The 16,887-nt window shown below is 41.2% G+C and overlaps 1 protein-coding gene across 1 annotated transcript; it reads left to right on the top strand.

The window, feature by feature from the left end:
* The first annotated feature begins 15 nt into the window (after window positions 1-15).
* Window positions 16-16,571, top strand: sae1 (SUMO1 activating enzyme subunit 1). Its single transcript, XM_023812092.2, has 9 exons — window positions 16-737; window positions 1,414-1,525; window positions 3,095-3,268; window positions 5,741-5,886; window positions 5,978-6,077; window positions 6,175-6,280; window positions 12,463-12,607; window positions 14,402-14,471; window positions 15,998-16,571. Exons 1-9 carry the CDS (start codon window positions 637-639, stop codon window positions 16,088-16,090), a joined length of 1,047 nt encoding a protein of 348 aa, XP_023667860.1. The 5' UTR covers window positions 16-636; the 3' UTR covers window positions 16,091-16,571.
* Window positions 16,572-16,887: the final 316 nt, after the last annotated feature.

Below are 16,887 nucleotides of genomic sequence, written 5' to 3'. Positions count from 1 at the left end.
CGTCACTCACGGAAATAATGAGAAATACTTCGCAAAAGCCCACAAAACTCTCCCGGATTTCGACGATCTATAACAACAATGCCTGCTTAATTTTAATCCGACACTTATACCATCTTATTTAAAAACGTCTAATTGTGACTTGTATCAAGATTTCTTTACGTTAAAAGCAAAATTAATAAACCACAAATTTAGTATGCCATTTCAATAAAAAATTAAGGCATACACAGAGGCGTTTCTATTTGAAAACGAATCATACTGGTACCAGAGCATATCTATATCTCAAATAGCAGTCTTCTCTTAAATGTTGCAGTAAAAAAGTAATGTTTCAAATTCTATCTTAATGCGAAAACTCAAATTACATGATGGTATAAAATAGTGTAGGATAGTCTATTATAGATTATTATTAAAATGGACAAATAGGCAATTTAATCTTTAGTTTTTAGAAATCACATGACAGGAACCATGTATTGCGACTTAATTTGGCGACCGCAGTTAATCGTCATCACTGAGCGTCCATTCAAACTGCACATAGCGGGATTTTTGTTGAACTACAAAAGGAACGATAGACGTACACAAAAAGGATAACTGGTTCTTTCATATATAATTTAAAGGATAATACAATTTGAACCGGATAAAATGATAGATATGATTGAAAAGGAAGATTCAATTATTAGCGAGGAGGAGGCTGCCCAATATGATAGACAGATTCGTCTTTGGGGTCTGGATGCACAAAAGAGGTTTGTAGCTAGGTTAACTAACTACGTAATGTGTAAATGTTAGATAACACTATAAAAACAATCCGCTTAAATATCGATTATAGCAAGACATTATTTATCTTTATATGTGGCTCGACAAATGTAGTAATACACATGTCACTATTATCATTTACGTAGGTGCCTATCTTATCTAGTTATGTATTAACAATTCCAGTTATATAGTTTCTAACTAGGTCGCGGTCCGATTCCCATTTCATTTTCTCATCCTGCAAAAAATGCAACTGTATTTCCTTTGAATTTATTAAATGTATTTCATTTTACCCCTCAAACATTTATCTGTAATTCCAGCGGTGAAAGGTGGGATTGCAGCCCTTAACCACATAGCTATTGGAACATCTGATCACTGCTACAACTGTTCTTTATGTAACCCCCAGTAGTCTTACATCTGAATATGCTACATACTGGTTTTACTCTGCTAACTCTCAGAAGATCCATTTTCACTAGTCTGAACTGAAGTACAAGTCGACATTGAATTTAGTTTTCTTCAGCTGTGCAGCCTGCTTTTAATATAAGTAAAGTGATTATACTAATGCTCTTATTACATAATGAAATATTGTAAGAAGTTGCCAAAGATTAATGCAGTGTTAAATTTTGAAATGAATTAAATACATGGCTGTTTGTCTGTTTTCCCATGTAGGTTGCGGGGATCACGTGTTCTGCTTGTCGGTCTTCAAGGACTGGGGGCAGAGGTTGCTAAAAATCTCATCTTGGCAGGAGTGAAAGGGTTAACCCTTTTAGACCACGAGCAGGTACTGGGCTGCTTCTGGTTGGTACTTTTATTCAAGTATAATAGTTTTGTGCATGAAGTGTTGTGGATTTGATGCCTGTGTCCAGCTCTCTGTGTGAAGTTTGCATGTTCTCCCAGTGTTTGCATGGGTTTTTGCAGTTCAAGTCATGTGGTTTCATAAAGTGGCATCACTAAATTGCCCATTGTGTGGGTAAAGATGTCAGCTTATTTTTGCCCTGTGGTTCAGCCTGTGTCCATAATTCTAAGGTTACTGGTTCGAATCCCGAGCCTGGCAGACTCCTGCTGCTGCTGGAACCTTGAGTGAGACACTGATACTGCAGATAATCCTGGAAATGTGGGTTTTGAAGTATTCATATTAAATCTGTGTACTATTCATTGACTGACATTGTTATGATTCCTGTTTTTCACCAGTCTATTTGCTGCCAAAAGGAGAGTTGTGCCTATAGTAAGAGCTGCAGTGTTATCTAAATTATTTCATTTCAGATGTCGATTCCATAAATGTGTTGATGATTCAGAACAATGTTTGTACATAACTGCACAGTTTTTAACATTTAAATTTCAGTGTTATCAAGACACACTGGTGATGATGAGACAATCTCGGTTATTTCCAGAGGCTGAACAAAAGCAAAATCTGAAATTGATTTTTGACAACAATAACATATAGTTTGCAGTCTGTGTAGAGATGGCTAGTTCTAATTGTGGCTAAATGTCTTTGAAAATATCTTATTTTGGCTGTTATAGCTGAACATGTACAGCATTGCAGTAACACACCAAAGGTCATGGATTAAAATCTCAAGGTTTATCCACAAAAATTGTAACCCTCCTCGGTATTGCAAGTCACTTTGGATAAAAGCGTCAGATATCCAATTTTGATGGCTAATTCTGTTGTTAAAATCAGATCTGTTTATATGTAGCACCATTTCAAAATGGCTGTTCCAACGTACCTTAAAGATTTCGGAACAAGAACAGCAAAATAAACTCCTGAACTGGCTATGGGTGTCAGTGGCCTACTAATCAACATTATTACAAGCCAGAAGTGTTGTTCGGAGTTGATTGGCCAACTTCTGTTTGACCCTTATGATTGGACAGCTGGTGATGCTCAGCGTGCCGGCCTGTGGTGGCGCTGCATCTGTGCTCTGGGTTCTGGGTGATTCCAGGCCTCGCGGCTTGCTCTCGGTCAATATTTGCCCCAGGCTCACAGATGCTCATCCATGGCAGGGGGGGGGGAAGAAATGTAAAGTGGGACAGTGCCGACGCTGAGAAATGACCAGCATTCACAAAGGCATGAAAGTTATTGCCTCAGACCTTCGGGCTCGCGGGTTTTGAATTTGGCCTGGGTATTTTCTCCCACGATCCAGCGACATGCTGTTTTGGTGACTTGCTGTCTTTAAATTGCCCTTAGCATGTGTGTGAGTGCCCTGTGATGGACTGGCATCCTCTCCAGGGTATGCCCTTATCCCGTATGCTGCCTTGGATAGATTCCAGATCTCTGCAACTGTAGTTCAATAAGTGGTTATTGTAAATGGATGACTATTTTCAATGTTTTTTTTTTTCCTTTCTTTTTCCCCAGGTGACGGAGGAGTCTAGCCGGGCCCAGTTCCTCATCCCTGTGGGTTCTGAGGGGCAGAACCGTGCCGAGGCCTCTTTGGAGCGGGCCCAATACCTTAACCCTATGGTGGAGGTGAAGGCTGACACAGAAAGAGTGGAGTCCAAGCCAGATGAATTCTTCCTGCAGTTTGATGCTGTGAGTCTCCTGGGCTGCTTAAGTGGGTCTGCATTATATAGCTCAATCTGAGGCAGTGCCATATAATCTTAGTATCTGCAGGAATGTGAGTCCATGTGTGGTAAAACGTTGACTTAATAACTCTTCAATGCCATTGATGAAAATATTGAGATGGTTTGAGAATGTTGTGACTTCGTGAGCTTAATATCTATGTGTATAGAGATATGGTATAAATTAGGACAAATTTAGGCCATAATGGTTACTGAAAGGACTACTTGTTTTTTTTTTGGAGAAAACTTCATAGTATATTTTGTATTGCCTTCCTATAAGTTCCTGTAGATGGTGCTTTTCTACCATAGCTTTTCTAGTCGGTAGCTTTACCCGCAGAACTATTGTTTGTTTTTAAGTTGAAACTCTCCTGTGCCTCATTTTTCTGAATACAATTTTCATGTGTAATCCCTCATTATTTAAATGAATTCAGCATTGTATAGGGTCAGTTTGCTTAAAGGCAAACAAGCTCTGACACCTCGGCAATGTCTATGAGACGGTATTCACACAGAAATGGAACGTAAACAGAGATGGGCTTTCGGTGCATATTTTTTCTCCTCATTAAAACGTCGGTTCTTTGACATGCTGGATGCTGTCACTGTGCTTTGAGGTCTGGAATACCTCTTGGGTACGGTCAAGCAAAACACAAGGCAGACGAGTCCAGGAAAGCAGCGATATTTGGGACTGCTTAAAAACCCAAATGTGGTATGAAAAGTTCAGCTGTCACTTCTTCCCCACATATTTTGGTACCAGATAGAGATGCATGTCTTTGATGTGTGATCAGGTTTTTTTTTTTTTTTTTGGCGGTTCTTTTGGTTTATTATTTATTTCACGCTAGGAATGTAATTGAGACGCGCTTTGGCTCTCGACTGTGAAAGATTGATAAAGCAAGCCAGGGTTACAAAGCACAGAACAGACGCTTCAGATGCTTTCTCGCTCAGCCACTGCCGCAGAAACTGTGGGGAGTGTCCCGTAGGGAGCTGCACTGGAAGTTCAGGTTGAGGTGGGGGGAGGGGGCTGGGGGGGCTAGGGGGGCTAGGGGGGGGGGGGGGGGAGCTGGCAGCTTTTGGTGTGTCTTACCCCATCCTTCTTACCGTTAAGTTATCTCTATGTATGCATCTCGCATTCTTATTCTACTGAGTTACAGACTGCTCAGCAGTCCCTGAGACGTCTTTTAAAGCTCTATAAAATCATTGCTTCCAAAAAGCACTAACTACACCAGTTTTCTGTTTAGATGTTGATGCATTTCAGCACATTTCTGTCAGCGTTTCTGTAGTCCTTTATGGTATGGAATTTGGACCTGCATCGCTTCAATCACTCTGCTTTAAGAGGTTGATTAAGATGTCGTTTTTCTATGATGTTCTGCTTAGCGTGTTGATCTTTTACATCAAGTGAACGCGACTTCCTCCTCGAGAAACTCTGCCCATCTTTGTCCGTCCCCGTCGTCTTCTGTCCCACCTCTTGGTCGCTGCCTTTGCGCGGCTCGTCGTGCCAAAGCTGGGCTCTTTTGTTCCGTGGGCTTGGAAAGCCCCCTCTCTCCGTTCCAAACAATGCAGCAAGTGTCCGCTTGCATAAATGAGTCGCCCGGGGCCAGGATTAGTGGGCCGCCACCAAATCGGAGCTGATGTGGCCGTGTGCCTGTTCCTGAAATGGGAGGAAGCCTGCTGTTTAATGGCGCTGCACGTCCACGACTCCTGCGGCAGTCCTGCAGCCATGTCGCGCTGCTATCCCTTGGCCAAGCAACAAGCAACACGCACACTGCAGGAAACTTTCATGGCAAATTCTGTTATTGATGTTCATGGAAATTGCAGTGATCTTATTCTCTATACACCTGCTTAGTCACTAGTGCCAATAGTTGTGAATTCAGCCTTTATAGTGGGAATGGACAGAATGACCTCTTTTGTGGTATATATAGTATATAGGCTATTTGTGGTATACAGGCCTTCCTTTCTATGCCACTCTGCAAGTCTGCAATTTGGAAAGACTGTATTAGATATTGTAATGCTGATTACACACCAGGCACCCCACCCTGTCCTCTTGTGACACATTTAGCATCCACGCCCCCACATGGCATTCAACACAGGATAAGTGCCAGTCAATAACTATATGCGCCAAACACCCACTTATCTTTGGTATGGGGAAGGGTGAAGTTAGGTTCCTTGGATAAGCAGACCTCTACCCGTTGGTCAGTTCTGTTGATAAACAATATCTTTCAATGGCAAAAGCATTTTTTTGTTTAGAATAACAACATTTACATGGCAGTTTTTCCTCATCCTGCATTTCTGTCAGCCTGAATGCTGGTTTTCAGCTTTTTAAAAAAAAAATTTTTTAAGTTTATTGAGAAATTAAATGATGCACAATTGAGGGATCCAATGAGTTATTATCTTACAGCTAGTATATTAAGTTGACTTTGTCATGAAGCTCACTCTTCTCCTCTCATCTCAGGTGTGTCTGACTGGCTGCCCCCGGGACCTGATGGTCCGCATAGATCAGGTCTGCGCCCAGAAGAACGTCAAGGTCTTTTGCGGTGATGTCTTTGGCTACCACGGCTACATGTTCTCAAACTTGGGTCCAGAGCACCACTTCGTGGAGTGAGTATCCCGGGCTGTTGTGTAACACACAGTTCCCCCCCCCCCCGTTATCAAAAAGCAGGTGGAGTGTTTTCATGCCTGTGTGCTTCAGGGAGAAAGCCAAGGTGGTGAAGCCCTCTGAAGATGCCAATGACAGGCCTGAGGCGAAGAAACCAAGGGTAGACCCTACTGAGACCACCATGGTGAAAAAAGTATGGATCCTTTATTTTGCTTTTATATTTAATCAAGTCATGTGTTTCCAATCGTCTTCTTGACGTTTTGACTCTCCCTTCCCCTCTCTGTTAATAGACAGCCAGCTTCTGTTCCTTGAAAGAAGCTTTAGAAATTGATTGGACAAATGAAAAGGCCAAGGCTGGTTTGAAGCGCACCCCTGCCGATTACTTCCTATTGCAAGGTAACTCTCCAACCACTGGGACTAAAAAAAAAAATATTGTCATGCTAATTCCATTCTTAGTTCTCTCAGTGTTTGGCTACAAAATGTAATTTAAACTCAAGCCTGCTTCCAGAAGTGTTTAATTCTGCATGCGCTCCTAATTCAGCAGGCCATCAGGAGACACAGAAAAAAATCAGTTGCTTCATCCCTTAGCTAATTTGCCAGTTTTCCTTGACATGTTATGAGGTTTTTTTTGTGCTTCACCTCTGCACAGAAAGTTCTCTTTTTTCCATCACAGGCTATGCATGGCTAACCATGTGCAGTGACACTTAAACGAAAAACATGGTCGTCTTAACATCACGCTGAATGGGTTAGCTGAAGCTGGCCCGACCCTGTGGTTTTTATTTCTTCCGCTGAGCAAAAAATGTTTTGGTTCTGTTAAAGGTTAAGAATATGTTACATGACTATAAATATGACCAGGTCTCTCAATTTGGTTGTAAAGGAAGACCCATTTCCCTTCTGAACGTCTCTATCACAGATGGCAGACTCTGAGGTTAATCAATGACAACATCCATGGTTTGAAATATAAAGGTAGATTGCATTTCTTTAAAAGTTGTGATTCTAATAGAGGCTGTGAATAAGCCTGTTCTCCCTTATTTTGTTAATGTATATGTTATGAAATACTTCCATTTCTCATATCTTGTTTCAAACATTATTTATGACTGTCGTGGTACAGTTAATTTCAGTGTGTAGGTTAATGAGGCCTTAATTGAATTAATCAATTTCAGATTAATCAATTTGCAGATTTCATTTCTAAAACTTCCCCCCCAGCTGTGTTTGTTGTATGTACTCGATTTGGTGTTTTAAAGGGCCGTACTGGTTTGACTGGGGTTTAGTGTTACTAGGTGTGTGTATGATGTCTTGGCAGTGGAAAGAGTTAGTAGGTGGGCATTATGGTGCAATTTGCAATCCAGCTAAAGACAGGAAACGTTTGTGACTGGGTATGGGCAGAGAGCCGCATTAGAGTGGGCGGGGGGGGAAATCCTCGCCGGTCCATGAGAGCCGCACAGGTCAGTGAGCACAAACATTCCACAGCAACTCATTGCTTAACAGCTGCTGCATTGATTTCCTTTGAAATCTTCCTGTCAAGGTGGCCGAGATGGTCCTGGGGTGGAGGTGGAGGTGAAATTGCCACACAGCTGTTAAGTTTTGTGTTAAATAAACTTCGACTAGGATGCAGTGTTTGTCTGAAAAGCATTTAAAGTAATTTACTGATCTTTCTTGTGTCTGGCAGTCTACTTGTAGTCATGAGCACCACAACATCTGCAATTGTAGATGTCCCATCATAACTTTTTAAAACCGTTAAAAGATTTTGAAATTGATTTTTGTCGGTACATTTTCTTATACAAACAGACGCATTTGACCAAAATTCCAGGATGTTGATAAAGTCGTATCAGTGATACAACGCAAAATTCAAAACTTCTGATCAATAGGACTCCTAATTGGTGGATAAAAGGGTGAAAGAAAATGCCATGTATTAAACAGAAATTGTTCTTCAGTCTACTCAGCAGTACAACTAGTTAGGTGACTACATGAGTCATTTGTTTAACTATGTACTTAGTGCACAAGTATTGTAATATTTAGTCACTACCATGTTTGCAATAATGCTGTATGTTTTAAAAATGATGCTATGATATTATGGAGTGCACCATAAAGCATATGGGCAGTATTACAGTTTCAGAAGTAGTTTCCATTTTGGAAAACAAAATAGTGTTGCAATAGCCTTAGATAAGCTAACAGTTACAAAATACAGTGACATTAAAAGGCTTGCTCTTCCATGTGAGGACCAAACAAAGGCTGTGGTATTATAGTCATGGATAGTAATTTGTTGTGTTTGAACACAGGATAAAAAGGAATAAGATGATTATCTCTACGATCCAGTGTCTCTACTGGCTTCTGTTTATCTGAGCCTTTAATAAGCTTTGATTGGCCTGTTGTGTGAATGAATTTGAATGACATTACACCAAAACCCATCTTCTCATTTGTATTTTTTTGTTTTCATGTATATAATGGAGAAACAAATCTGTTAATCCATTTAAGTAAATTTTTTTGCAAAATCAGAAGGGCTGTTTTTGTGCTGTTAAAAGCCCATGGTCTTTTTATTTGATAATTTACTAAAGAAATATATATAATGATACTGCTGTCGATTTAGTGATATTGAAATGTTTGTCAGAAACAAGAGCAGGGTTCTTAGCAACCCAAACTGTTCAGTTTAAAGTTATTTGAATGGTTAGATTAATTTAACTAAATCCCTTTAAGACTTATCAACTACAGCTGGTACTTATTTTAACATGTTAATAATTATTATCAGGGCTTTTTTTCTTGATCATTAATTACTTTGGAATTGTATTATTTTTATTTTTGTCCTGGTAATTTTATACATTGAGTAGTCAGTTGATTGCTTGATTACCTCATTTTTAAGTGACAGATTCAGGGCTGCCGCGATTAGTCGACGTTGTCGACGGTGAAAATGCTTTGATATCAATATTTTAAATCGACGCAACATAAAAAAAAAATTGACCATTATGGTTTCTAAAACACTGAAATGCATTATAAAAATGTTTTCCTTTAATATTACTATGTAATTATGGGAGAAGTTCAAATTATAACAAAACAAAAAGGTGGTTTTACACTGCAAAATTTGATGACATAAGAGAAGAGAAAACACACAGGACCTGGACCACCAGACTGAGCAAAACTACTGGAAGTCTATTCGTGTTTATTAAATTACCATTAGTACGGAGAGCTTTTTAATATCTTTTGTCCTTGTAGCTGCTCAATACACTCATTATTAAAGCCATAAAGTTTTCTGTCTGCTACCTTAGAATCTCCATTGAATGTGTTTATGAAAATGTTTAGGCTAAAATCTGGGTTTATTCTGCGTGGATTGACGATGCCAATGTACGTTCATGCGCTTTGGGCTTGTGGGACCCATTTTATTATCGTAAACTGAAACGAAAACGGATGCTAAATAAAAGAAAACAATATCTCTTTTAAAAGATGTTGTGGTTGCTGAGCTGTCCATCATCACGATTTATCCAAATAGTGGCATATGTGGCGTGCTCCGGTAACCAAATTTAATAAGCTTAAGTATATGCCGAATTTATACAGGTTACTAACTTTTGGGTGTCACCATGCGCATCTCATTAATATTTTATGCATGCTACTAATTTTCTTATCGAACTGTGGATGAAAGTAATGTCCATATAGTGCTGAAAAGCCGACGTCCAGTATCTAAAGCTCTGCAGTAACATAGTTTGTTGTTGTGAAAATAAAATAAAATTAAATTAAATTGTGTATTCCATTTTTCTGGAGGAAAATTAATCGTTTCGGTTAATCGACCAATCGGCAAAATAGTAGATAGATTATTCCATAGAAAAATAGTAGTTAGTGGCAGCCGTAGAAAAATTCATAATTTAGGTCTTTAATCGGTATCGGGTATATTGATAAAGATTAATGTCAAGGTTCTACTGATTTCTCACAGTCACTTGTAATTTATGTAAAGTGACCTGATTTATGTTGCTTGGCCTTGTACTTGAATTTCCCACCGGGGATGAATAAAATATCACTATTCTAATTAAAACCTGAGACAGATAAACAATTAATGCATGCATAACATCTACAGCCTTCATGCTAGATACCATAAGTACATTAGTAGTTTTTAACTATATTCAGATATTAAGTGTATTAATAATTCTTGGCTGATAATATGTAAGGAGATTTGCTACCAAATTGTTACTGTTATGAGAGCACATGCAGAAGCTGCCGTCCACGTCTCTGAATGAGAGGAGAAAACAACATTAGAGCAGTGTTTCCCAATCCGGTCCTTGGGGACTTGCAGACAGTCCACGTTTTTGCTCCCTCCGAGAGCTGGGGAGATGTGCACTGTCCGGCAGGAAGCAGGGAGGGAGCGACAATATGGACCGTCTGTAGGTTCCCGAGGACCGAGTTGTGAAAGACTGTATTAGAATTGTCCTTCTGCTGTGGTGTGAAGCTTAGCAGATTCAGGATTTGTTTCCATAAGGTCAGGGGTTAAAATCCCGTGGCTCGCAGATTAAGCGTTTCGCCATTGGGCCTGTGAGCAGGGTTGGGTGTAGGATGAGCCTTCTTTTCCTCGCTTGCACATTACTTCTGGCAGACATCTGCTAAATAACTACATGTTTTAAATGTTCTGAATATATAAGTAGTTTCATTGCTTCATTACCAAGAATAAATTATATTCTATGAATAAAATATTTTTCTGATAAATGTGCAGTGCAGTGAACTGAATAATTTATCCATTACATTCTGTTTTTTTGGTTTGCAAGGTTTATCTGCTTGATAGTGTCCATTAGGTTGGTTGAGGGTCTTGGTATCATATCCACGAACTAGGAACAGTGACTGCTCTCACGTTACAGGCAGGATCCCTAACTGGGTTGGTGTTACTGTCTGTAGAGCATGAAACATGAGTAAACTGGTTATAGTCTAACTTCTACACGTCTATGGTCTTGCTAAGCTTCCAGGTTTCTTCACAAAGCCTCGTCAGCTCTTCCACAACACTGGTGCTCAAATCGTTTAACTGTCATTATTGTATCTTTTTTTTCTTTCCTCGTCCTTTCATTTTTGCCTACTAGCTGGGGATTATAGCAAGGCTGCCACTAACAACTATTGTTCTATAGATTAATCTGTCGACTATTTTACGTATCGATCGATAAATCTAAACAATTAATTTTCATCCAGAAGATCAAACTCACGGTTTAGTCTGATTTTATTTTGACAATAACAAACTGTATATCATTGCAGCACTTCAGATAATGCACACTGGCTTTTCAGCACTATACCGACGTTATTTTCGCCCACAGTTCAATAAGTAGAGGAGTAGTATACCTAAAATATTAATGAGATGCATATTGTGACGCCCAGAAGTTAGTAAAATGTATAAATTCGGCGCATCCTTATGCTTATTAAAATTGGTTAGTGGAGCACGCAACATGCGACTGTTTTGGTAAATCATGGAAGCAATAAGCCTTGAAGTCTCTCTGTAGCCACAACTTCTATTAAAAGAGGAGATAGTGTGGTAAACGCTATTGGTGTGGCGGTACTTTTTGCAGATTAATAGGTCATTATTAGATGTTTTTGTATATACAAGGACAAAATATATTAAAATGTTCTCTGTACTAATGGAAATTTAATAAACATGAACAGACAGTGCTTACAGTGGTTTTGCCTATTCTGGTGGTCCATCATCCAGAATAGTGCTTCTATGTTTTCTCTTCAGGCACTAGTGCATAATGCTAGTGCCGCTGTGGTATGCCATCGAACCTTTTTGTTTAGTGATAATTTGAATGATTCCTATAATTACGCAGTGATATTGAAGAAAAACATTTGTTATAAAGAACTGAAGCATTTTAGAAATCATAAAGGTAATTTCGTTAAAATCATTTAGAAAAAATGATGCGTCGATTTAAAATATTGATGTCGACGCATTTTCAGCGTCATCAACCACCTTGACTAATCGCAGCAGCCCTAAATTATACTAATAACTTAATACATATGGCTGCCAAGTAACATTTTAATTAAACTCTACTGCACTGCAAGGTCACCACATTCCTCTACACTTGGTCATCGAACTGTTCCAGGTCTCAAAGGTCATAAATAAAAACCCCCGTTTGTTCTCAGTCTTGTCCTCTCTGTAATGAAGCAAGCTTTTCCTGAACCTCAGGACTGCAAAATACTTCCTGCTTCCAAAGCTTTTTTGAAAAGTCATGTCTTGTAATACTTGTAACTGCATCTTGATTGTATATAAGATAATGAATCTTTAGGACCTAAATGGATTTATGTCTTTGGCTGTTGGTGTCTGCTTTTGTATGATGTCATTTTTATATATCATGTTATACGGTATGAGCTTCATTTTAAATTGGTGCAGTTTTATATTGAAAGCTGCACTCATTAGAGGTTTGTATTTTTATATCTCGCATAATTATGCAGCATGGCATTTAATGAGGCTATTTCCAAAGCCCTTGTTTCAACCAGCCTAAGTACCTTTGAAGACAACTGCCTGCTAAGTTATGATGTTTGCATTATTATTATAATTTTTTTGTTGTCGTTGTTGACTTTGTCGTTATTGTCCCTCCCACCTTTTCCCTCTCCTCCCCCTCCTCCAGTGCTGCTTAAGTTCCGAACCGATAAGGGTCGTGATCCGCATCCTGGCACATTCGCAGAAGATTCCTCTCTCTTGCAGCAGATCCGCGATGATGTCCTGGAAGCCCAGGGTCTGGGTAGTGAACTGCTTTCCGATAATTTTGTCAGGTTAGCATGAACCTCTTCACCTTTTGACAAAGGGTTACATGCTGGCCAGCCGAAAAAAAACGTCACCGTTTGAATTTAAATCGGCATGTACTTAATGCTGATCATTGAATCATTATAGCAGCTCAGCAATGTTATGCAGCGATAAAGTGAAGTCAGCTGAGTACCTGAATCTACTGAATGGCCAGGTTACACCTCCATCCATCATCAATGGGTTTTTTGCTTTCCTAAGGGCAAATTCCAGGGCAAGAAAGCCAAGATTAATCCGGCTTGAATTGTCAAAGAGTGGTTCAGGGGGCATGAGAAATCATTTTCACGCATGATTTGGCCACTAGAGGGTCTTGACCTTAACCCCATTGAACGTCTTCGCGCATTTGACGGAGTGGGTCAACTCACTTGTCATCGATACAAGATCTCTGCGAGAAATGAATGCAAATCTGGATGAAAATAAATGTTGAGGTGTTGCATAAGCACGTAGGAACAATGGCATGACAAATGTGCACCGTAATCAAAGCTAAAGGCGGTCCAATGAAAAATTCAAATGGCGACCTCTTTTCTTGGCCTGGCAGTGTGTGGGTGGATGCGCACTGTGAAGCTTCTCCTTTATGCGCTTTTGACAGTAAAGTTAATACTCAGTGGCCTCTTTATTAGGTACCCCTACACAGGACCCCCTTCAGAGCCACCAGGTATTGACAAGCTATGGATGCCTTTCTGCACACTAATGCATGAAAACCCCCGGGGGGTGGCTGTCTCTTAGATGGGGAGGGTACCGCCATATCTGGCCAAAACAATGACATCATCTTTAAAATCACTTATGGCGTACCCGAGCCGTACTTCGAAGAAAGACTAGTTACGGGGCAGATCCAGCTCACTTCGGTTTCCACTGCGAAGGATCGGCTCGGTGAAAGCGTGGCTGGGGATGGAGAGGAACAGTGGCGTAAAAACCGAAGAGACGCTCATTTACTGTTCACACGGTGTCCGTCATGATTTACAGTGTGCTAATTTCCCAATTTTTGTAGCACTTCTGTGAGAATTGCCATCTTATTAGCATCAAAAGCTAGTGGAATTAGCATTCACTTTCATAAGTTTGCATTACGATTCCATACAGCTTACTTTTTTAAGTAAGATGTTGGAAATTTTAGTCTCAAGTTCATCGGGAAGGCAGTGGTACATCGAGATGTGCGACACTACTGATAATGAATATTATATACAATATACTTTTTTTTTCTCCGATATTCCATGCATATTGCCGCAAATCACCGGTATCGCCGTGCATTTCGACCAATCACATAGTGGTGACACATCCAGCTCTGTTTAGTCACGCTTTTGGCCTGCTAGTAAGCAGGGCGATGTCAGCGTGGGCACGGCTCGGGTACTTCTTGCATGCTTTACAATGGAAAACCGGCGGGTCGTGGTACGGCTTGGGTACCACTCAGTTCTTGGTGCCGCTCGGTTCTTGGTGCCAGTGGAAAAGTGCCATTAGATCATGATCAGTTTCATTTACGAGCAGATGTACCTAATGAAGGGGCTGCAGAGGGTTAGTGGCATTAAGTACAAATAAAAGTACCGAGTAAGCTGCTTGGAAAGCTGAAATAAATTATAAATTGTGTTGCCTGTGATAGTGTGATCGTTAGAATCCCTTACTCATCAAACAATATTCTTCCATCTGGTATAACCATCAGTGATTTATGAAATAATCCTAGTTTTATTAAATGCCAGTCAGCAGAGGGTGAGCGCTTTTGCCGAGCAAGGCATTGAGCTGTTGACAGTCTTTGTTCTCCTGTGACCTCCCTGCAGCCACTGCTTCTCGGAGATGGCCCCGGTGTGCGCCGTGGTCGGAGGCGTGCTGGCGCAGGAGATCGTGAAGGTAACGCCACCGCACAAAGTAGGCCGAGTCGTCCCAGGATAGGGGCTCGCCGCCACGATGGTCTCGGTGCTGGGGGGGGGGGGGGGCAAGCTGAATCCCTCCTCTCATGAAAGGACGGAGGAGACGTATCCCAGCTCTGCCGGCGACTCCGTTGGGGGCAATCTTTAATTCTGATGGCACAGATATGAAAATCAAAATGTGATGAATTTTTGCGATGAACTCATGCTGCTGACGACTACAGGGTTCAGCCTGTATCAACACTGACTGCTCTCAATTTCCTCAAATAAATCAAAGTATCCCAGGAATAAATCCGCCTCAAGGCTTCTGCGGAAGCCTCTAGGGGGATTGTAAACTAGCATTTATGCCTTTGTAAAAATTAGTCTGCCTTTCCATGGTGCTCTGCCTTGTTCTTTGTGTCAGGTGTGCATTAGTGCTTGAGCTGACCTGAGGCCAATGCCCCCCTTTGCTTGCCATGATATTCTAGCCAGGCATGTGGATTGGACGCCTTTTTTTTGGGGTCCTCACTCCAAGTATGTCACATCACATAGAGGTTCTGTTTTGTGCGCAGCGTTCCCTTGTGGACTTTGGCCTTTCTCTCTAGCCGGTGGGCACTTGGCTGGAAGCCTAAGTCACAGAGTAAAAAAGCTTTTGAAATGTAGCCATAAGCCTCTTCCTTCCCACCATGCACTGCAGCGCGCACTGTGAACTGGCGGCCAACCGCGTGCCCCTCTCCGGATGTTTCGCCTGCCAGTGGAAGGACATTTTTGCTCCTTCCCAGCTTGGGTTGGAGTTGGCAGCACCTGGCTAAGTCGGCTGCGCCAGCTGCGCCGGCTGTCTCAGCTGCGCCGGCCTCCTCCGTGGTGGAGCGCAGCCAGACTTTTCCCTGTGCCCGGCTGCTCCTGCATGATGAAACTGGCTGCAACGTGCAGACGGCTCACGGCGCGGCGCCACCTGAGCACAGACCCCTCACAGTCAGAGAGCAGCTTCACCCCACTCGCTTCAGAAAATCTAACAAGAAAATGCTACCATCTGTGTTAACCCCTTATCTGATTCAGTGTTTTTTTCTGGTCAGTCTTGATCACTCACCTGTTTTTCTCCTATGAGATGTTTAATGCGGCAAAAAAAAATCAAAATCAAAATCCCGCTTGGGACAGCAGACAGATTGAGATCCATCATCGGAATTTATCGACCGTCAAACTCCTGAGTATGTTCCTGATTGCCGCTAGCACCAGACAAATAGTTTCGGTTAATTACATTCTCTTCCGCCAACGTGGCAGTGCTCCTACGCTCAGCGTTAAGCTTTGGAAGCGGAAAGCTGTGAGACGCGGTCACAGCCGAGAGCGTTCGCTGGCCCGGGTCTCCTGTGAATCTGCGATTGCATGCGGCTGAAGTCACTCCCCATTGCATCCATTATTTTTACTCTCGAGTCCACTTCACCCACTCTGCCTGCACAGGCGATTTTTCGTTAATGGGCGTTTTTTCTGTTTATTGCCGTAGCTAAACCAATGACCCTTTCCGCGTTCCAGGCTCTTTCTCAGAGGGACCCCCCACACAGGAACTTCTTCTTCTTTGATGGCTCGAAGGGCAGTGGCGTAGTGGACTACTTTGGTGCCAAATGAAGAACCTTCAGCTTATCCAGAGGCGAGCTGGAATGTGCAGCACATCTCTTTACCTCACCGGCTCTGTCCTGGAATTTTGAGACGTTGTTTTTGGTATGTTGCTTTTTACCAGAGAGTGGGTTGGACTCATTTTTGTCTGTTAAATTGATGCCCAACTCTTGCCATGATTACATAATTGGCTAGTTAATTACGTACACTCTCAAACAGTCACTAACATACCCCCGGATACACAGATACAGCTGAATATTTTACTGTTTATTTCCCTGGATCTCAGCCAATCTCCTTTCCCGTTGTCAGCCGTGTAATGGACTGTTTGTATTGTAAGTTCTCGTACTATTGTTTGAGGCCAAGTCCAGCTTTTCCATTGTACGTGGTTCCTGTCCTTTCTACATCACCTCCATTCGTGTCGACATTCTGAAGCACGATATTTTTACATTTTGTAATAACTGTAAGAATAAAACCAATTGCCCTACAGTTTTAACTTCCATTCTCATGTCTTTTTTTTTTGATCAAAACGGTTTTTGAAAGCATACATTTACCAGTTTCTTTAAATGTATGGATATTTGCATGAACGCTCAGGTTATCATTGTCAAAACAACCTGACGGCAATATTCAGAAGATAAAGATACAGAGTTGGGGATTGTAGTCCGAGCTAATTTGTTTATAAACAGTCTTGTTTATCTCTAAAATTTTCTGGCGGTTAGTCAAATAAGCAATTAGTGTCACGCGTGAAAAGACAAATATTCTTTGATGATAAAATTCTGGCTCATTTATGACCATAGCAATGGTGGTGTGTG

Source organism: Paramormyrops kingsleyae, chromosome 17 (assembly GCF_048594095.1).
Source record: "Paramormyrops kingsleyae isolate MSU_618 chromosome 17, PKINGS_0.4, whole genome shotgun sequence".
Lineage (NCBI taxonomy): Eukaryota > Metazoa > Chordata > Actinopteri > Osteoglossiformes > Mormyridae > Paramormyrops > Paramormyrops kingsleyae.
The sequence above is the reverse complement of the archived record's forward strand: the minus strand, read 5'-3'. Positions and strand labels throughout refer to the sequence as shown.